The sequence below is a fragment of the Jaculus jaculus genome, chromosome 16, assembly GCF_020740685.1.
Source record: "Jaculus jaculus isolate mJacJac1 chromosome 16, mJacJac1.mat.Y.cur, whole genome shotgun sequence".
Lineage (NCBI taxonomy): Eukaryota > Metazoa > Chordata > Mammalia > Rodentia > Dipodidae > Jaculus > Jaculus jaculus.
This window is the reverse complement of record NC_059117.1, coordinates 70,898,588-70,920,239: the sequence shown is the minus strand read 5'-3', so window position 1 is coordinate 70,920,239 and position 21,652 is coordinate 70,898,588. Positions and strand designations below refer to the sequence as shown.

At 51.7% G+C, this 21,652-nt stretch overlaps 1 protein-coding gene across 3 annotated transcripts in view; it reads right to left on the bottom strand.

Annotated features, from left to right (window-relative positions):
• Positions 1 to 13,028, bottom strand: part of Fam107a (family with sequence similarity 107 member A) — a 29,827-nt gene extending 16,799 nt beyond the window's left edge. The window contains exon 1 of one of the 3 annotated variants that reach the window (XM_045136139.1): positions 12,927 to 13,028. In XM_045136139.1, the coding sequence (XP_044992074.1) occupies positions 12,927 to 13,005 (79 nt within the window). In that variant the 5' untranslated portion in view covers positions 13,006 to 13,028. Of the gene's footprint in view, positions 1 to 578; positions 658 to 853; positions 983 to 12,926 lie in introns of those variants that run through there. The other 2 variants (XM_045136140.1, XM_004669100.3) reach the window with 2 other exon arrangements.
• Between the last annotated feature and the right edge of the window lie 8,624 nt (positions 13,029 to 21,652).

Genomic DNA, 21,652 nt, shown 5'->3' with positions numbered 1-21,652 from the left:
GCTTTCTCCAGTCCCACATTTGCCCTGTGCCACAGCGCACCAGTGTCACCAGCGAGGCTCAGTTACCGTGGGGGAGCTCGGCACAGGCCAAGCTCTCCGCTTCACGTCGTACGCAGCTGTCAAGGCTGGAGAGGTGGGCATATTGTCATCCCCACTGAGAACATGACACAGAGGCTCAGAGAGGTCATCTGACTTCCCCAGATCACACGGCCGGTGAATAAAGCATTTGTCCATCAGTTGGTTATTAAGCAAATAAATACCCTCCCCACCCCACTGGGTAATGAAGGATTTAGGAAAGGCAAGATCCTACGGAAGATCCCTCAGCGTTTAGAAAGCAATGATCAACGTGCGTTCAGGGCTTTCCCTGGGGGCCCACTTTAGCCCCTGATCCTTTTTCCAACCCCAGGGGACCCCCACATCCCACCCCTGCATCATTTCACCAGTGTGGGGCAGAGCCCAGGTGCCTAAAGGCAAAGGGCCCAGCTGCCCACAGCTCTCAGGCTGCTCCCCTTCCCTCCGCCCAGTACAGCACCCAGGCCCGAGCAGGTGAGGCCCAGTAGAGCCAGTGGATCTCTTACTTCTCGCCAGTCCTCAGTCCTACGGGGATGGAAGTGTGAGCGGCGTTTCGGGGCTGTGCTCGCTCCTGGGCTGGTCTGGGAGAGTGAGGGGTCCGCCTCCGACAGGCGGGCCTTAAACCCCGGGGGTGGGAGGCAGTTTGGCATTCCTGTTTGTTCTCCTATCAATAAAAAGGAACTGTTGCTATAGTAACAGTTATTTCACTTGGTGTGTGGCCATGTCCACGACGTGGAACACCGTGTCCAAGCCACCCCGCCTCAGAGGCACAAATAAATACCTGTTTGTCAGCCTGAGCAGCAGTGGAATGCGCGCCAAGCTTTGTTCTAGGCAAGGCGGCTCCTGGAAGGAATTTCCCCTGCTCCCATGGGAGGAGGGTCAGGCCCAGGGGATCCCATACTTCCTGATGGAAGGGGAAGCGAGGGCAAAACTTCCTGCTGCTGCAGAGCGTACTGTAGGAGGAAAGGACTCTTGGGGTGCAAGAGGTGACACGTGACACTAAGTTCTTAGTCGTCTGGTCTTTGCCAGGCATGTCCAACCTGTGGCCCGTGGGCTGTGTCTGGTGGAGGATAGCTTTGCATGGAGCCCAACACAGAATAGCAAAGTGTGTGTGTGTGTGTGTGTGTGTGTGTGTGTGTGTGTGCGCGCACGTTTTGTGTGTGTGTGTGTGCACGTGTGGGTGGGCATATGTGTCAGAGTTGGGTGTCTTCCTCAATTGTCCTTCCACCTTGTTTTTAGACAGGGTCTCTCACCAAGCCCAGGAGACTCGCTGGTTGGTCAGCAAGCCTTGGATCCTCTTGTCGCCCACCTCCCCAGCCCTGGGATTGTGGGGGCCCTCCACACCCGGCATGTTACTCGGTTGCTAGAGATCTGAACCCAGGTCTTCATGCTTGAAGGGGAAGTGTTTTAACTACTGAGCCACCTCCCCAGCCCACAAAATCATAAGCTTATCATTTATGTGGGTCCTGGGGGACAGCTTCCAGATTGTCAAGTGAAAGTTGGGTCAGAGATCAGGAGGAGGGTTTTATCATCTGCAAATGCCCATGCAACCCAGCCTTGGAGATCTGCACACAAATTTTGCTGTTATTTGCAAGTGTTCTCACTGAGCCAACAGTCAAGGCCGGGCATGGTGGGTTATGCCCCTGGTGTGGGCAGAGCTGGTTACCTCTGCAGGAGAAGCATTGCCTGGGTGCTTTCAAGGATGCAGCTCATCAAGGTCATCCCGGCCGCACCACCGTCCTCCACATTCAACAGGCACAGAAGCCAAGGCTGAGAAGGAGCTGCTGTTGCAGCCAGGCTGACCCAAGAGCCGCTGGGCCCAGGCTCCACAAGCGGTCACTCTTCACACCCACTCTCTCTTGGTTCCTCTGTGAAGTTCTAGGTATCATCCCATCCTGTGACATGGGGCACGATGTTGCCATCTACAGAATTCATGCTGGAAAGCCATGTGATCCAGTTGCAAAAAAAAAAAAAAAAAGCCAGGCCTGGTGGCACACACCTTTAATCCCAGCACTCAGGAGGCAGAGGTAGGAGGATTGCCATGAGTTCCAGGTCACCCTGCGACTACATAGTGAATTACAGATCAGCCTGGGCTAGAGTGAGACCCTACATTGAAAAACAAAAAACAAACAAACAAACAAACAAACAAACAAAAAAATCCTGGAGTTGGAGAGATGGCTCTGTGATTGACGGCCCTTGCTTGCAAAGCCTGACGGCCTGGGTTCAACTCCCTCAGGACCCACATAAATGATAAGCTTATGATTTTGTGGGCTGGGGAGATGGCTCATACTGTGTTCCTGGCGCATTCTAAGTGGGCTAAGCAGTGAGGGAGATAGGCGGTCTCCCTGTCCTCGGGGACCTGGCAGTCACTGTGGGAGGGTCAGGCAACAAGTGGCGCTCACAGGAAATCTTCAGCGTGATGCACACTTTGCTGAGAGCCTGGCTGGGTGAGGGGAAGGAAGTGACGGGACCCCGGAAGGGCGGGCGTAGCAGGAGGCTGACTCCCCAGGAGTCACGGGGTGCGTGGTTGGATTGCTCGTGTGAGAGCCTTCTAGGAAATGAGCTCAGCTAATGGCAAGGCCGGAGAGTGGCTGTCTTCAGCCCTGTGTGGGATGGGGAATGGGTCTGAGGAAGGGGGGCCTACCACGGGGACTACTCTGGAGCCACTGAGACATTCTCAGACATAAAGCAATGTTCTGGGCTGGAGAGATGGCTTAGTGGTTAAGTGCTTGCCTGTGAAGCCTAAGGACCCCGGTTCAAGGGTCGATTTCACAGGACTCACGTTAGCCAGATGCACAAGGGGGCACACGCGTCTGGAGTTTGTTTGCAGTGGCTGGAGGCCCTGGCGCACCCATTCTCTCCCTCTCTCTGGCTCTTTCTCTGTCTGTCTGTTGCTCTCAAATAAATAAATAAATAATAAACAAAAAACCACAATGTTCTGGAAGCAAAAATATGTTTATTCTTCCTGATTTCTGCTGTTCTTGAAATATTTTGCATGGTGGCCTCCCCTAGCTTCCCACCCTGGCCCGGCTTCATTGCACTAAATTCCCTCCTTGGAAGAGGACAATGGAAGTCTTGTCAGGCCAGGGGTGGTGGCACACATCTTTAATCCCAGCACTCAGGAGGCTGATGTAGGATGATCACTGTGAGTTCGAGGCCAGCCTGGGAATACAGAGTGAGTTCCGGGTCATCCTGGGCTAGAGGGAGACTCTACTTCGAAAATACAAAACAAAACAAAAACCAAACGAGAGATGTCTTAGCAGTTAAAGCGCTTACTTGCAAAGCCTAAGAACTCATGTTAGAATCTCAGGTCCCATGTAAGCCAGATGCAGTGATGCAAGTGTGCAATGCGGCAGGTGAGCACAAGGGGGCGCACACGTCTGGAGTCTGCAGTGGCTGGAGGCCCTGGCATGCCCATTTTCTCTCTCTTTCAAATATTAAAACAAAAAATCTAGATGGAATTTCAAAGGGGAAAGTGTTGGGGGGAGGGAATTAACACGGGATTTTTTTATAATCATGGAAAATGCTAATAAAAAATAAATAAAATAAAATAAGTAAAAATAAATAAATAAATAAAAAGAAACTCCAGGGCTGGAGAGTTGGCTTAGCAGTTAAGGCACATACATGCCTGCGAAGCCTAAGGACCCAGGTTCAATTCTCCAGGTTGCACATAAGCCAGATGCACATAGTGGCACATGCATCTGGAGTTCATTTGCAGTGGCTAGAAGAATGTGCCCATTCTCCTCCCCACCCCCCAATAAATAAAAGTAAAAATCTTAAAAAAAAAAAATCTAAACAGCAAAAACCAGCTGAGGAGATGGCTCAGTGGTGAAAAGCATTTGCTTGCAGTCTGTCAACTTGAGCTGATTCCCCAGCATGCCTGCAAAGTTGGACACAAAGTGTACGCTCACGCAACACACACGTGTACATACACACTTGTTCAAATAAATAGGCAGGATTTAAAGGAATAACCATATAAGAAGAGAACAAAAGAAAAAAGCCACGGAGTCAGCCAACCATGGCGGGGCTGAGGCAGTGTGAAAGGAAATAAGTCTTTCCTCCGTGTGAACGAGTGCTCTTGGGTATGGCCCCACCGTCGAGCGCCGCGCTTGAGCTGAACACCCCCAAAGCACCAACACCCGCACTTGCTGCGGCTCCTGCCTGCTGAACGTTCGAGTGCGCGAGACACTGCCAGCGAGTGACAGCAAGGCCTCCGCTGCCCAAGCCACAGCCTTCAGTGACAGGAGTCACAGCGCCGCGATGCGTGCCGCCAGCAAGTGCGTCTGTCTCCTGACAGAAGATGCCCCTCCATCTGAAGGAGGAACTAAAACTGCAAAACCACTCATAGTGTGTGTTATACGTCTTGACAGGACGTAGAATCACTTAGCAGATAAACATCCGGGCGTGTGCAGTGGTTTGAATGTGAAGGTATGTCTCCCATAGCCTCAGGTACTTTTACTTAATTTTTTTTTTTTTTTTTATTTATGTATTTGAGAGCAACAGACAGAAAGAAAGAGGCAGATAGAGAGAGAGAGAATGGGCGCGCCAGGGCCTCCAGCCACTGCAAATGAACTCCAGACGCGTGCGCCCCCTTGTGCATCTGGCTAACGTGGGTTCTGGGGAACTGAGCCTTGAACCCGGGTCCTTAGGCTTCACAGGCAAGCACTCAACCGCTAAGCCATCTCTCCAGCTCACCTCAGGTACTTCTGATTTAGGTTCAGCTGCTTGCTTGAGTCACCAGCAGCCTGATGGAGGGGGTGTCTCTGGTGTCAGATCTTAGGTTTCAGCCCTAAGGATTGTTTTGGGGGTGGATCTGATTCCAGCCCAAAGGAGTGGAGAGAGCAGTCTGAGTTCTTGCTGTTCCTCGTTTGTGGCACCGGCAGCTGCTGGTGTCTCTCTGCTTGGGTCTGTGAGAGGGAGCCTGCTTCTTCCGCCACTGATGGACCTTCCATAAGCTTGAGATAAACCCCTTCCTCCCCTAAGCTGTGAGTGGCTGGATGTTCACCCCAGCAACGTGGGGCTGAGCGCAGCAGCAGGTACGTGAGGAAGTGTCTAGAGCGGGTTAATTGAGGAGGGAAGACCCATCTTGAATGTGGGTGGCACCATGTCCTGGGCACGGGTCCTGGTCTGAATAAAGAGGAGGAAGGACACTTTATCTTATCGATTGATCATTTACATGTTCTTATATCCTAACATTCCATCCTCTGGTAAAGGAAACATTGCCTGTCCTCATTTTGAGCTGGAGCAGTCAAGGCGTTTGCCTGTGAAGCCTAAGGACCCCAGTTTGATTCCCTAGGACCCGTGTAAGCCAGATGCACAAGGTGGCACATGCATCTGGAGTGTATTTGCAGTGGCTAGAGGCCCTGACATGCCCATTCTCTTTCTCTCTCTCAAATAAATAAATATTTATAAAAGGAGGAAGCCAGGGCTGGAGAGATGGCTTAGCAGTTAAGGTGCTTGCATGCAAAGCCCACGGACCCCGGTTCAACTCCCCAGCATCCACTTGAGCCAGATGCACAGGCAATGCGTGCGTGCGTGCGCACAAGGTGGCGCACGTGCCTGGAGCTCCGACGCAGTGGCTAGAAAGAAAGGGGCAAGAGCTGAGTACCAGCGTTCATCTCCCTCTGCTTGCTGAGGGCACGCTGTGTGGCCATGTGCCTCATGCTGCAGCCACCACGCCTTCCCCCGGTGAAGAACTGTAACCGCAGACAGACGGTGGGCACAAACAAACCCTTCCTTAAATTCTTTTCTTAGCTACTTTTGTCACAGCTTTGCGACAAGTAAATCATACCGTATGATGCCCCCTCCCCAAACAAAAATGAGAAAGAAGCAATCTGGAGACATATCAACTGACCAGTCAATAGAGGTCAGTTCTGGATCCGTGCGTCCCGAGTATCACTGAGAGTAGCCTTGGCACAGGGTCTGTGGCTCTACAGGGACGTGCTTATAGATTACCATTATAGACGCTTTGAGGGGAGCCCGAGTAGGTGTGTGTGTGTGCGTGTGTGTGTGTGTGTGGTTTAATGGCTTACCCTCGTGGTTTTGTGCATGCTGGCTAGACAAGTGCTCTCCCATTGAAACCCATCCCCGGCCCAGGAGTATGGATTTTACCGAGTTCCCCCAGGGATTCACTTAACATTTGAGAATTACTGTTGTATGGAATACCATTTCAAACTCTTTTCTTCTGCCCCTGTATTTCTGTAATGTTTGTGGCATCGAAGTCAACAAGCAGGCCTGAAGAGGTGGCTCAGCAGTTAAGGCTCTTGCCTGCAAAGCTTAATGACTGGCGTTTAGTCTCCCAGAGCCCATGTAACGCCAGATGCTCAAAGCAGGGCAGGAACCTTGGGTTCCTGTGCAGTGCTTGGCGGCCCGGCACACCCATTCTCTGGTGCTTTATCTGCCGCTTTCTCTCTCTCATACATAAATATTAAAAAAAATAATTTAAAAGCCTGTGCTCACATTGCTTTTGTTATCAGAAAAAAAAAAAAAAAACGCAGTGAGGCTGAAGGAGGAGAAAGGGCGGCTGTTCCCCAGCACGTTATCAGTGAGGCTGAAGGAGGAGAAAGGGCGGCTGTTCCCCAGCACGTTATCAGTGAGGCTGAAGGAGGAGAAAGGGCGGCTGTTCCCCAGCACGCAATCAGTTTGGAATCCCCTGGGGCTCCGTTCCCTTCACTTGGATATGGGAAAAGAGAGGTCCTGGAGCAGCGAGCTGGAGTCTAGTCCAGTGAACCTCGGGGTTCAGGTCTGAGCGTTCGCCTTGTGCCTCTGCCTGCGTGGCTTTCCTGAGAGATGGTTCTATTCTTCTGGAAGGAAGGACTCTGGAATTCAGAGAGCTGGGGACCAGAATTTTTGCTCAGCCCCTGCCACATTCCTCCGCTGTCCCCAAGCCTCCTCTGTCCCTGGGAAGTCCAAGTTAATGGGAACTTGTGCTTCCTAAAAGAAGGGGGACAGTGAAGACCGAAGGAAGCATTAGCGAGGGGGTGTAGGGGAGTTCCTGCTTCATTGAGAGCTGGGTCTGTGGCTGGCAGGAGAAACCTCTTTAAACAGCTTTCCTTTCATTTCTACCCTTTTCCTCCAACCCAGAAGCACCCAAGCAGCTTAAATGGGTCCATAAACATCAGAGAAATTTCCATAGCAACTCAAAACTCGTGCTTGGCCCAGGATTTGGCCTCTGTTTCGAAGACCTCAATGAGGTTTCTGAGAAGCCATCACCAAACGTCCCTAAGGCCGCCCCTCCCTTGCCACGCCAGCTGTGGGGAAGGACGTCGGGGTCTCGGGGGACCAAAAGCTACACTGGCAGGAAATCTTGTCAGTGACGGTGGGGACTTTGTGCAAGGACAGAGGGCTGCCTTGCAGCAAGTTTGAACCAGGAAGCCTTTACCCCAGAAAAGACTTTGAGCCTGAAGACAGGAAGGTTGGGGGTGGGGCTGCGGGCGGGGGATGGCAAGAGCCAAGAGTCTTGTTTTCCAAGGCTGGCCCTCAGCCCAGCTTCTATTAGCGTGGTGAGTCCAGTCTCTGAGCTGCAGAAGGACCCTGGGGCACCTCATATCCTCTCACCCCCATTTCAATTTTCTTGCAGCCAGAGGAAGCAAGGAGTGTGTGTGTCTGTGAGCAGGGTAGTCACAGCTTCTCAAGTCATCTAAGCTTCCGGGATTCCTGCGGCATGGCCAGACTGAAGTGGGGAACAGCCCTCCCAATTAAATTTTATCTAAAAAAATATATTTTTTACTTATTTGAGAGAGACATGGGGAGGGGGAGAGAGTCACAGAATGGGCATGCCAGGGCCTCTGTCACTGGGAAGAAACTTCCGACACATAGGCCATATTGTGCCTCTGGCTTTCCACGGGTACTGGGGAACTGAAGCTGGGCCAGCAGTCTTTGCAATCAAGTGTCCTTAACCATCTCTTCAACCCCCAGTTAAATTTTAAATATGTATGTATATTTTAACTTGTTGTTTATTTATTTATTTGAGAGCAACAGACCCAGAGAAAGAAACAGAGAGAGAGAATGGGTGCACCAGGGCCTCCAGCCACTGCAAACGAACTCCAGATGCGTGCGCCCCCTTGTGCATCTGGCTAACGTGGGTCCTGGGGAATTGAGCCTCGAACCAGGGTCCTTGGACTTCACAGGCAAGCGCTTAACCGCTAAGCCATCTCTCCAGCCCCCAGTTAAATTTTAATTTCAGATAAGCAAAGAATAATTCTTTTTAGCGTAAGTATATGTCGTGTTATATTTGGAACTACTTGCAATAAGTGTTTTCCATTGTTTATTTGAGCTGGGCAACCTTCACTTTATGGGACAGCTTTCCCTGGCAGAGGTGGATGCAGGTGTGCTGCCCCCTGGCGGCCAAGGAGAGGCAAGGAGGAGCCTTCCTTCTGGTCCTCCAGGTCCGAGTTCTGTGCAGGTTGTGAGCAGTGCACGCCAAGTTGGCCTTTGTAACAGGACTGTAGCTTTCCAGGTGTGGCTGAACATGCACGCTACAGTGTGGCACTGCCAGGCAAGTGACCAAGAGCATGGACGCTGGGGCCAACCGAGAGCCAATCCTGATTCCAGTGTTATACAGCTTGCATACCCTGCGCCTCACCTCCCAGATGGGGAAGGCTTTCTTCAGAGGAACAAGCAAAGGGCACAGAAAAGCCCTTTGGGAGAGCTGGGCCAGCTACCTACGTGGCAGCTGTTCTCTTGACAACTCCTGACAGCATTAACGATTTTCATTCAAGGGCTGGAGGGATGACTCCATGGTTAAGGTGCTTGCTTACAAAGCCTGACCACCGGGGTTTCACTCCCCAGTACCCATGTACAGCCAGATGCACAAAGTGGTGCATGCACCTGGAGTTCATTTTCAGTAGCAAGAGGCCCTGGGGCACCCATTCTCTCTCTCTCTCTCTCACTTTCTCTTCCTCTCCTTGAAAATTAAAAAAAAAAAAAAAAAAGTGGGATGGGGAGATGGCTTGGTACTTAAGGCACTTGCCTGCAAAGCCTAATGGCCTGGGTTTGACTCCCCAGTACCCACATAAAGCCAGATGCACAATGTGGTGCATGCATCAAGAGTTCATTTGCGGGCTGGAGAGATGGCTTAGCGGTTAAGCGCTTGCCTGTGAAGCCTAAGGACCCCGGTTCGAGGCTCGCTTCCCCAGGTCCCACGTTAGCCAGATGTACAAGGGGGCGCATGCGTCAGGAGTTCGTTTGCAGAGGCTGGAAGCCCTGGCACGCCCATTCTCTCTCTCTCCCTCTGTCTTTCTCTCTGTGTCTGTCGCTCTCAAATAAATAAATAAATAAATTTTTAAAAAAAAGAGTTCATTTGCAGTGGCTAGAGGCCCTGGCATACCTGTTCTTTCTTTCTTTCTTTCTTTCTTTCTTTCTTTCTTTCTTTCTTTCCTTCTTTCTTTCTCTCTCTCTCTCTTTCTCTCTTCTCTGTCTCTTTCTCTCTCTGCTTGCAAATAAATAACTATTTTTAAAAAGATCCACAGCCAGTACAACCTTAACAAGGTAAATTAAATGTGTACACAAACTATGCACAGAAAAGTTTGGAAGGATACGTTCTCAAACATGGCCAGTGGCCTGCAGAGATGGCTTATCAGCTAAGGCACTTCCCTGCAAAGCCAAAGGACTCAGGTTCGATTGCCCAGGACCCATGTAAGCCAGATGCACAAGGTGGCACAAGCATCTGGAGTTTGTCTGCAGTGCTTGATGTCCTGGCGCACCCATCCTCTCTCTCAAATAAATAATAAAAGTTAAAATAATTTAAAAAATCAAACATGACCAGTGGCTACTTGTAGTAGGAGTAGGGTTAAGCATCTTCCCCTTGGTTCTCAGTTACCCCCAATATCTATGTGCTTTGGTCACTTCCAGGTTGCTGGGATGGACATCCAAACCAGACACTGTTTATGGGAGAAGAGGGGTTTGTTTTCCATCAATGGCGGACGCAGCGGCTTCCAGACATCCAGGCAGAGAGGCACACTGGCCGGCTGGCAAACCCCAAAAGCAGCAGCAGGGACCTGCAGCGAGCAGCAGGGACCCAGGCAGAGCTCAGGCTGCTCCGCACACCTTCGGCTGGAGTTCAGATCCGCCCCAAACACCCCTCAGGGCTGGAGCCCAGGATCCGCCCCCAGGGACACCTCCTCTAGCTTCAAACTATCACACTATGGAAGCATAGATTTTTAAAAACTATTTTACTTATTTATTCATTTGCAAGGAGTGGGGAGAGAGAGGACAGAGAGAAAGGGAGAGGGGGAGAGGACACCAGGTCCTCTAGCTGCTGCAAATGAACTCAAGATATGTGCGCCACTTTGTGCCTCTGGCTTACGTGGGTACTGGGGAATCAAACCTGGGCTGTCAGGCTTTGCAAGCAAGCATCTTTAACAACTGAGCCAACTATCCAGTCCAGTGTTTTGTTTTTAAATGTTTTACTTATTTATTTATTGGAGAGAGAGAGAGAGACAGGTAAGAGAGAGAGAGAGATAGGGGGAGGAAATGGGTGCACCAGGGCCTGCCTCCAGCCACTGCAAAGGAACTCCAGACTCATGTGCCACCTTGTGCATCTGGCTTACCTAGATAATGGGGAATCGAAGCTGTGTCCTTAGGCTTCACAGGCAAGTTCCTTAACTGATAAACCATCTCTCGAGCCCTGCCCAGTGCTTTTGTCTTTTTAAAAAATATTTTTATTTATTTGCAAAGAGAGAGACAGAGAGAATGAATGAATGAATGAGATGGGTGCACCCGGGCCTCTTGCCACTGCAAATAAACTCCAGATATGTGTACCACTTTGTGCCCCTGGCTTTACATGAGTACTGGGGAGTCAAATGGGCCATCACACTTTGCAAGCCGCGTGTCTTTAACTGCTGAGCCATCTCTCCAACCCAATCCTTTCTAACTGTAATATTACTTGGTGCATGGCTCCAGGCTGCTGTTCATGAAAATGGCTCCCGTCTTGGGTTAGAGTCTACATTTCCCCTTCTGGGGCTGTCTAAAGGGAGGAATGAAACCGGGCATGGCGGCGCACGCCTTTAATCCCAGCACTTGGGAGGCAGAGGTAGGAGGATCGCGGTGAGTTCGAGGCCACCCTGAATTTCAGGTCAGCCTGGGCTAGAGTGAGACCCTACCTCAAAGAAACAAAAACAAAGTCAGCGAACAAAAACAAGTGACCAGAACCGCTTGCCATTCTCTTTATCCTTCACAGCCGTTGGATAGACTTTGCAGATACGGAGGAAATTTGAATGTTTTCTGCCTCTGAGGAGAGTGGAAAAGGTCCCTTTGCAGACTACAGACCCAACGAGGGTTAGTTCCCCATGGACTCATTGCAGACGATAAATGGTGTCCTTGAGGAACTGTCAAGGCTGAGACAAAGCACCTGCTTACGGCGCTCTATCCGTGGGCAGCCACCTTGTCCTCTTCCGGACTTACGCCTGTGGGTAGCGCAGTTGGGGGACCAGCACGTGTCTCCTGGAACTGGGGCTCCTCCTGAATGGGCTGAAAGCTCAGAAGGGCTTACAGCAGCAGCTCTAGGTTGGAGGAACTCCAAGGTCTTCAGACCGGCCCCCCCCACGCCCCCCAGCTTTGTGAGAACAGGGTGGGGACAGCTATGAGCAGAGCTTTGCTGGGAAATCACCCAGCTGGGTCTGAAATCCGATTCCTTGCCGTGCCGTGCCAGCGGGAGCTGAGACCTTCGCCTAGGAAGGCGCCACGGGTCCTGAAGTCTTGGCCAGTTCTTGTTTTTCTGCCTAAGAGAACCCTTGTTCCAGTGTTCCCTACGGGTAACCCGGGTCCCCCTGGGGTGGGGCGGGGCGACACTGAGCCCTGGCAGCTCACAGGGTGACCCGGACGGATGTAGCCTCAGCAAGATGCGCGGGCCACAGTGGGTCCCGCTTCTGGCTCCCGAGGTCTGCAGAGCTCAACTGCCGGCTCCCCGCTAAGCTGCCCGGCACCCCCCACCGCACCAGCCCAAGTCCCTGGACACTGCGACCAGCCCCGGCCTGCAGGGATCCCGGCCCCTCCTCACCTCCTCCAGAACAGCTCTCTGGGCTCAGTTAGGAAAGGAAATACCCCAATCCCTAACTTAGAGCATCTTTTCATACCCCCGCCCCAGCATCCTTGCGTGTTTCCAAGCTGTTTCTGCGCTCCGATTATAAATGCGCCCTGGGTTAAAAGATGCGCGCAGAAGCTGGGCGTGGTGGCGCACACCTTTAATCCCGGCACTCGGGAGGCAGAGGTTGGATGATCGCTGTGAGTTCGAGGCCATCCTGACACTTCACAGTGAATTCCAGGTCAGCCTGTGCTAGAGTGAGATCCTACCTCAACCTCACCCCCCCCCAAAAAAAAAGGATGCGCGCCGAGCGCACACAGGCGAGGGGAAAGACCGCGGGAACCAAACTGTTGTCATGCATAGCCGTCCTCAAGGGTAGAACTGATTCCCAAGCTACCTGGACCGCGATGTCCCCCGCCCTTCTTCCCACCCGCCTCCGTGCAGCCGCCCACGGGGCACTGAGTGTCCTCTGCTCGTGGCCAAGGGTCCCACAGGGCACAGTGCCCGCTCTGCTGTCCCGACACCCCACCCCGGCGGCCTCCTGCTGGAGTCGCGAGCGCCCTGGTGACTCTGCGGGACCCCAGCTGGGGATGGGGACCTCCCAGAACTTCTGGTGTCCTGAAGTGGGGTGTGCGCGTGAGTTCGTGTTCACACGCAAGAAGGCATCGTATCGACAGGGTAAGACACCCGCAAGGATGGATGGAGGAAGAAAAGAGGAAAGACGCGGGCCAGAAGGATGGAGAGAGATGGAAGGGAGGAAAGTTGGGGTGCGGAGGAAGGACCCAGGCACTGGGGGGCGGCGGCAGGGGCGGGTGGCCTTGTCGCCACTCACCTGATCTGAGCAGCACGGCCCGGTAGAGCCCGGTGGCCTCGGGGGGCACCGGTGCCCGCTCCCCAGGCTTCTGCGCCATGTCCCGGCGGAGCGACACCGAGGCCGGCCGGAGCGCAGCGCGGCTACGGCGGTGACCGCGACGCGACCCGCTGCCCCACCCGCGGGGGATCTGGTTACCGAGGCGGCCCGAGGGGTGTGTGGGCGGGCGTGGACTCTCCTCTGCACCGAGGTCCCCGGGCAGTGACGCGGACGCGCCGAGGCCCAGGTCGCGGGCACCGCACGGTGAGCGGCTGAGCGGCGGATACCTGGTCTTGCATCAGAGCCCAGGAGCGGGGACCGCCTTCCAGCCCGGCCTCCCGCCCCTCTACCCCGGGCTTCCTGGCGGTGTGGGGGACTCCGAAGCGACACTTGGGATCCGATCCCAAACTCTGCCGGCGAATAGCGGCGCGAGGCCACCACTTAAACTCGCCCTGGCAAAGCCCAGTTTGCTCGTATAAGAAGAAGTAGCTGTAAGCCATAGTCCCTGGCTCATGAAGTGGCTGGCTAGGCAGCGTATGCACGAAGGGAGTGCTGTTAAGTAAGGCTGGCTCAGAGCAAGCGCTGTGTACTGGCACTTTCAAAAACGACATCCCAGACAGGGGTGGCCGTGTGGTGCAATTGGTGGAATAACGCCCCGCGGTGGAGCCGGAATGCGAGTTCAAGGCCATCCTTGCGTGGTCAGTGAGTTGGAGACCAACTTGTTCTACAGAGACCCTGCCTCAAAACCAAGCCAAGCCAAACCAAGCCAAGCCAAACCAAACCAAGCCAAGCCAAACCAAGCCAAACCAAACCAATCCAATCCAATCCAATCCAAACCAAACCAAGCCAAGCCAAACCAAGCCAAACCAAACCAATCCAAACCAAACCAAGCCAAATCATAAAGGTCCCGTGGCAAGTGACATTGAGAGGTAGGGGATTTGCTGGGGGAATAAAGTTGAGGGTACAGGCCGGCGGTACTCTACCAGATGGATTTCTCTGGTTTTGTGGAGTCTCTCTCTCTCTCTCTGTCTTTTTTGTTTTTTTTTTGTTTTTTCGAGGTAGGGTCTCACTCTAGCCCATGCTGACCAGGCTCACCTGGAATTCACTATGGAGTCTCAGGGTGGCCTCAAACTCCCGGCAATTCTCCTGCCTCTGCTTCCCCAGTGCTGGGATTAAAGGCGTGTGCCACCACACCCGGCTCTCTCTTCTCTCTCTCTTTCTCTTTAATTTGTTTTTATTTATTTATTAGAGAGAGAGCGAGAGCATGCACACGAGGGCCTCCAGCCTCTGCAAACGAACTCCAGACGCGTGCGCCCCCTTGTGCATCTGGCTAACGTGGGTCCTGGGGAATTGAACCTGGGTCCTTTGGCTTTGCAGGCAAGTGCCTTAACTGCTCAGCCATCCCTCCAACCCTGTGGAGGCTCTGTTAGCAGGAAGAGGACAGGCCCAGTACAAAGAGGTAGAAGGCTGGCTGGGCAAACTCAGCCAGGCAGCATGATGGATGTAAGACACCAGCAATTTGTAATGGTGTATCGCGCTAAAAAAGGGATGCTAATTATGAACTTCATAATTTAATTTTTAAATAAAATTTATTATTTACTTATTTTGAGAGAGGGAAGGAGTGAGTATGAGTGAGTCAAGGCCTCCTGCCACTGCAAAGGACCTCCAGATGCGTGCACCACTTTGTGTATCTAGCTTTATTCCATACTGGGGAATCGAACCCTGGGCCACCAGGCTTTGCAAATGAGCACTTTTAACCATTGGGCCAGCACTCCAGCCCCTGTGTTTAATGTTCATAACCCCTTGATATAGGTATTATTAGCATTCCAGCTTTATAGAGCGGGAACTGGCGTCCGGGGGCAGTACAGTGTACTGCCGAGACAGACACTGGCCACTCTGCCCTGCTTCCTGTCTGTCACTGTCATTTCCTCTACCCAGTAGTCCTGGGGTAGGGGGCATCTTGCCTCCAGTGTAGAGATGAGCTTACTGATACTCAGGCAGATGAGGTTGGCTTGGCCATCCTTGCATGGCCAAGAAGACCTAACCTAATTCTGGAGGCCCATGAAATTTGTGCCCTGAAAGAAATAAATCCTCACAGAGCTGCCCAGTTTTGAGGCTGTGCCTGGATGAGCCACGACATGATCAGCTGTCTGTCAGGGTCTTGGTCACGCGCTGTGCCTGACCCCTCTGGCTCCGCGCCTCTCTCACTCATCGGCTGCCTATGCTCTAATTCTGGCTAGCCCTGGGGTCCTGCCCAGGCCCAGCTGCCACTCTAACTCAGAGATCTCTGTGCTTTTCTGGTCATTGGACACCTCCTAGGGTCCCCAGAGTCCATCTCATATGCCTCAGACATCAAACAGGGTCTCAAGGTGACCCTCAGGCCAGCATTCATTGACCAGCAGCAGGAGTGCAGGCATCACGCCACACTCTTGGCGTTCACTGTCCCAGCTTCTCTCCTCAGAGGCTGAGAGTGCAGGGTTTTGACAATCCGCTTCACTTGGTCTGCTCAGTGGCTGATTGGTCAAGATGCAGTTATGTCTCTTTCAGAGACAAGGAGCGTAGCACAGGCTCAGGCAACTTGCCCAAGATCGCATCACCCAGTTGGTGCCAAAATGTGCTGCAAGGTGGAGACCAAGCCAGCTGCTGAGCAGAGTGGCACTCAGAAAAGCGGTGGCCAGTGCACGTGTGTTTCTGGAACATACCAACAGAGGCCTCTGGTCACGCCCACTCCGAGTGGCAGCCGGCCTGACTCACCTGCACCCTTCAGTTCCCACTTCTCATTGGCACCCTGGAATCTGGTTGGAGCTGCGTATTCTTTCTGTGACCAGAAAGAAAGAGAGAGCGAGGGGGCTGGAGAGATGGGTCCGCTGTTGAAGGCCCTTGCTTGCAAACACTGACAGCCTGGGTTTGATTCCCTAGAGCCCATGTAAAGGCAGATGTACAAGACGGCATATGCATCTGGGGTTCATTTGCTGTGGTAAGAGGCCCTGGCATGCCATGTTTATTCTCTTTCTCTCTTTTTTTGTTCTGCTTGTGAATAAATAAATACATTTCTGTTTTTTAAAAAAAGAAAGAGGGAACCAGGCGTGGTAGTGCAAACCCTTAATCCCAGCACTGGGAAGGCAGAGGTAGGAGGATTGCTGTAGTTTGAGGCCACCCTGAGACTACATGGTGAGTTCCAGGTCAGCCTGGGCCAGAATTAAACCCTACCTTGAAAAACAAAAACAAACAAACAAACAAATTAAAACAAAACAAAAAAAAAAACAAAAAAAAAAAAAAGAAAGAGAGAGGAAGGCTCCTCCTGGAAGGGAGAGGGGTGAAGAAATTTTTATGAAGTCTCTGAGTCCTTTGGTCACATTGAGGTGGGGGTGAAAGTCCTTACTAGAGAAACAAATCGCTGTAGGTTTTTTTTTTTTTGATATATGTATATTTATAAGATGTTAGTTTTTGCACGTTGCTTTTTTGAGATTTACTTTTATTTATTTATCAGAGACAGAGAGAGGGAGAGAGATATGGAGTGAGTGAGAATGGGTGCACCAGGGCCTCTAGCCACTGCAAATGAACTCCAGATGCTTGTGCCACCATGTGCATATGGCTTACGTGGGACCTGGAGAATTGAACCTGGGTCCTTAGGCTTCGCAGGCATGCATCTTAACTACTAAGCCATCTCTCCAGCCCTGCTTTTTTGATATAGGGTCTTGCTCTAGCTCAGGCTGACCTGAAATTCACTATGTAGTCTCAGGCTGGCCTTGAACTCATGGCCATCCTCCTACCTCAGCCTCCAGAGTGCTGCGATTTTATTTATTTTTTTATTTTGGTTTTTTGAGGTAGGGTCTCACTCTGGTCCAGGCTGACCTGGAATTAACTATGTAATTTCAGGGTGGCCTCGAATTCTCAGCGATCCTCCTACCTCTGCCTCCCGAGTGCTGGGATTAAAGGTGTGCACCAGCATACCTGGCAGATATTTTTATTTTTAAATATTTTTATTTACTTATTTGTGTGAGAGACAGATAGACACAAGAGGCATGCCAGGAACGCTTGTGGCTGCATACAAATTCCAGACACATGTATCACTTTGAGCGTCTGGCTTTACATGGATAGTGGGGAATCGAACCCAGGCCTGCCGAATTTACAAGCAAGTGCCTTTAACCACTGAGCAATCTCCCTAGTCCTGATTTCAAAAGGAAAAAAAAAAAAAAAAAAAAAGGAAGATGAGCTTTCTGTTGCTATGACAAAATACCAGAGATGGACAACTGAAATGAAAGATTTATTTTGACTCATGGTTTCAGAGGGTCCAGTCTCTTGTCATTTGGCCCATGATGGCTGCTGGGAGGTGAGGCTGGAGAGCCCTGGGAGAGCAAAGCTGCTCACCTCATAGTGTCATAAGCAGAGGTAAAGGACAAGACCAGGGACTAGGTACAGTACCTGTGGGTAAGCCTCCAATGAGCTACTTCCTCATATAGGCCCTACCTCCCACAGTTTCTACCTTTCCCTCCCAACAAGGTCGCCAGACCGTGAACCTCTCTGTGGAGTAGTCTGGTGATGGAGGCAGAGCCCTCATGGTTCAGACACTGTCCCACCTCTGAGCCCTTGCCACTGGACACCAAGCCATCAACACAGGAGCTTTATGGGGGAGGGGCACTTCATATAAAACCAGAACGCTAGACTTTATCTTTCAGAAGAGGTTTAGAGACAAATTAGGAAGGCAGCCTGGAGCTCCTTCTGGCCCACACCCTATCACTGACATCTTCAACATGCACAGCTGATGATTCAGTCATTCACTTTTGTGTGCTTGCTTTTGAAGCAGGGCCTCACTCTAGCACAGATTGGCTTGGAACTCTCTCTGCAGCCCAGGTTAGACCTCAAACTCATGGCATTCCTTCTGCTTCAGCCTTCTAAGTGCTGGGGTCCAAGGTGTGTGCCATCTTTTTGTTTTGAAGTAAATTCTCACTCTAACTCGGGCTGGCCCCAAACTCACAGTGATGACCCTGTAGCTGACATCCTGTGTGGTGGGATTACAGGCATGGGCCCTATGACTGTTTGATGTTGTTTCATTAAAGAGAGAGAGAGAGAGAGAGAGAGAGAGAGAGAGAGAGAGAGAGCACACCACGGCTCCTAGTCTCTGCAAACAAACTCCAGATGCGTGCACCACTTTGTGCCTGGGCTTTATGTGGGTACTGGGGAATCAAACCTGGGTTGTTAGGTTTTGCAGGCAAGTACCTTAACTGCTGAGCCATCTCTCCAGCCCCTCCACCGTTTATCTTTAGTTTAGCCAATGTTCCTCTCTGACTTAGGAGTCTATGCAAGGTACCAGAATAGGTAGGGTTGTCACATCCCTAGACACCCTTTGCCTGTGACCTTCACAGGTTTTTTTTGGCGGGGGAGGTGTTGGGGCAGGGTCTCCCTATAGATCAGTCTGGCTTAGACCTTGCTATGTAGTTGAGGACGACCTTGGACTTCTGAGCTACATGCCTCCAGCTCCCAAGTGCTAGGATGGCACCATGCCTGGTTCATGTGGTGCTGGGGTGGCACCCCAGCAAGCACTCTACTACACTACTTTCCCAGCCCGTGGGGGCAGAGACCCACAACCTTTTTGTTGCATTAATTCCCTGGGGAAAGTGGAGCATTCCACAGTGAGCCCAAGGCTAGAACGCACAGACAGAGGGCGACCCCCCCTGTCATCGACTAGATAAACAGATGGGCCTAGGTTCCTGAACTTTCCCTAGGGCTTCCATTTGAGTATTGTCACCAAGGAGGGAAGGAGAGCGTCAGTATTTGAGGACTCGTCAAGCCTGTTTTGTCTTTTTTCAAACAAAGAAGAAGGCATCAAGTAACCTCATCCGGGGAAGGAAATTCCTGCACAAAGACAATAAAACCTCTACCTACTCCAGGGAGCTCAAAGGACACAGGCCTGGGAAGCAGGCTGGGTCCCAAGACAGTGTTAGCATTACAAAGACAAAATGTCACAGACCTGGGCTCAAAGACGCACTGCTTGCACACCTGCCAGCCCCATTTGCATGAAAGGCCGCTTGCCAGCAAGCCTGTTGCGTCCAGCGACACCTCCGTGGCCAGGCCAAGGCTCGGTTGCTTTTAGCCAGTGAGCGTGGCTAGTGAGCGTGCTCTCCACTCCCAGCCACTAGGGAAGGGACACTGGGGGAGCCAGAAAGCCTCCTGGGCCTTTGCTGACGCAGTCGTGGTAACTGATAGTCCTTCCGCACCGACACGTGCAGCCAATTCTCATTTGCCCATGCTATTAAGGACTGACAGATGTCATCTGACAGTGGACAGGAAACTGGCTTTTTTTTTTTTTTTTTGGTTTTTCGAGGTAGGGTCTCACTCTGGTCCAGGCTGACCTGGAATTAACTCTGTTATCTCAGGGTGGCCTTGAACTCATGGCAATCCTCCTACCTCTGCCTCCCAAGTGCTGGGATCAAAGGCGTGCACCACCACGCCCGGCTTTTTTTTTGTTTTTGATGTAGGCTCTCGCTCTACCCCAGGCTGACCTGGATTCACTATGCAGTCTCAGACTGGCCTCAAACTTAGAGTGATCCTCCTACCTCTGCCTCCCAAGTGAGTGCTGGGATTAAAGGCGTGCTCCACCATGCCTGGCTCTTTACTAGTCTTTTACCTCATTAGGCTGTGAAATGTGACTTACTTAGGGACCTGTATGCAATGCCTCACACAGTCCTTGGCGCATAGGTGCATAGTAAATAAAAATAACTTAGCAATCTTAGCCGGAATTTCTGGAGCTCAGGTTGATCAGGCCCCACGGTACTAACACGGACTCCATTAGGGTTCATGGCAGTCCTTCAGGATGCAGGGAGGGAAGCGCCTGAGTCCCATCCGAGGAGGGAAGCGGAGGCCTTGGACAGGGTTCACAGCTGGCCAGTGGGAGCATTGGTAGTAGATTCAGGTCGCTTAGACTCAGGAGCCTCTCTCTCTCAATCTCTCTCTCTCTCTCTCTCTCTCTCTCTCTCTCTGTGTGTGTGTGTGTGTATGTGGTACTGGGGGTCAAATTCAGGAGCCTTGCATCTTTGCACGTGGTAAGCAGACACTCTACCACTGAGTAATATTCCTTGGCTTCATTTTTACCTTTTTTTTTTGTTTGTTTTTTGAGGTAGGGTCTCACTCTGGCTCAGGATGACCTGGCATTCACTATGTAGTCTCAGGGTGGCCTCGAACTCACAGTGATCCTCTTACTTCTGCCTCCCGAGTGCTGGTATTAAAGGTGTGCGCCACCACGCCTGGCTCTACCTTTTTTTTTTTTTTGAGGCTGGATTTTACTAAGTTGTCCAGGCTGGCCTTTAACTCAATCTGCTATACCCCAGGCAGGCCTCAAACTTTTTTTTTAAAAATTAATTAATTAATTAATTAATTTGAGAGCGACAGACACAGAGAAAGACAGATAGAGGGAGAGAGAGAATGGGCGCGCCAGGGCTTCCAGCCTCTGCAAACGAACTCCAGACGTGTGCGCCCCCTTGTGCATCTGGCTAACGTGGGACCTGGAGAACCGAGCCTCGAACCGGGGTCCTTAGGCTTCACAGGCAAGCGCTTAACCACTAAGCCATCTCTCCAGCCCGGCCTCAAACTTTTAATCTTCCCACTTTAGCCTTCCAGGGAGATAGGGTTACAGGGCCAATCCTCCAGGCCTGGCACCCTTGCTTATCTCAAATAGATTCTCACTATATATCTCAGGCTGGCCTCACACCCGTCATCGCCTGATCCCTGCAATGGGATTATAGGAGCGCCCTCCCATGCCTGGTTCCCATCCCATTTGCCAGAGGAGAAATCTGAGATTTAGGGAACGTTAATGAACTCTTTTTCACAGGTCAGCTACACCATCAAGCTAATCTGATAGACTGAATTTTTGTTTATGATTTTTATTATCATATAGTAAGTAGACATAATGGATTTTTATTATGAAAAAGTTAAACATTTTAAGAAATACTTTATTTATGTGATAGAGACAGAGAGAGAGAGAGGGAAAGAGAATGGATGTGCCAGGGCCTCTAGCCACTGCAAACAAACTCCAGAAGCATGTACCACCTTGTGCATTTGGCTTTACATGGGTCCTGGGGAATCGAACCTGGGTCCTTAGGTGTTGAAGACAAGCACCTTAATCACTGGACAATCTCTCCAGCCCCAAAGTTAAATATTTAAATGCGGAGCACTGGCTGCTGTCACCACCCCCCACCACCACTGAAAAATAGACATTTACTCGCTGAGCTCATAGCTGCTCTGTGCCACAAGGCCCCGTGCCCTCGACCTCAAAGCCCGGCGTTCACAAAGCCACCCTGTTCTATGAGATGTCACTTGCCACTTCTCTCTCCTCCATTGCCAGGGCCAGAGGGAATCAAGCCCAGCAACCCTTCCTTTAAAGCGCTGGCTCGGCTGGAGCAGGCGGCCACCATGTGCTCCCCTCCAGGTCCACAGCCCAGGTTCACAGCAGGGCCTGTCTTCCATCCAAGCAGCCCGCGGTTTCTCACTGTTCCATTCACTCAGCACCTCGGGTCTTGGAAGGTCCAGAAAGGCCCCCCTCACCTGGATTGGAGGCTGAGGCCACCTGCCCCCGCCAGGAGGCTGAGAGCCAGTCTTCCCCTCTGCACCTGGGCTTGGTGAATGGGCTGTTTTAGCCGCTCAAAAGTTTGTATGGAGGCTGGGCAGAGGACTTAGTGGGAAAAGTTCCTGACGCGGAACATGGGGATCTG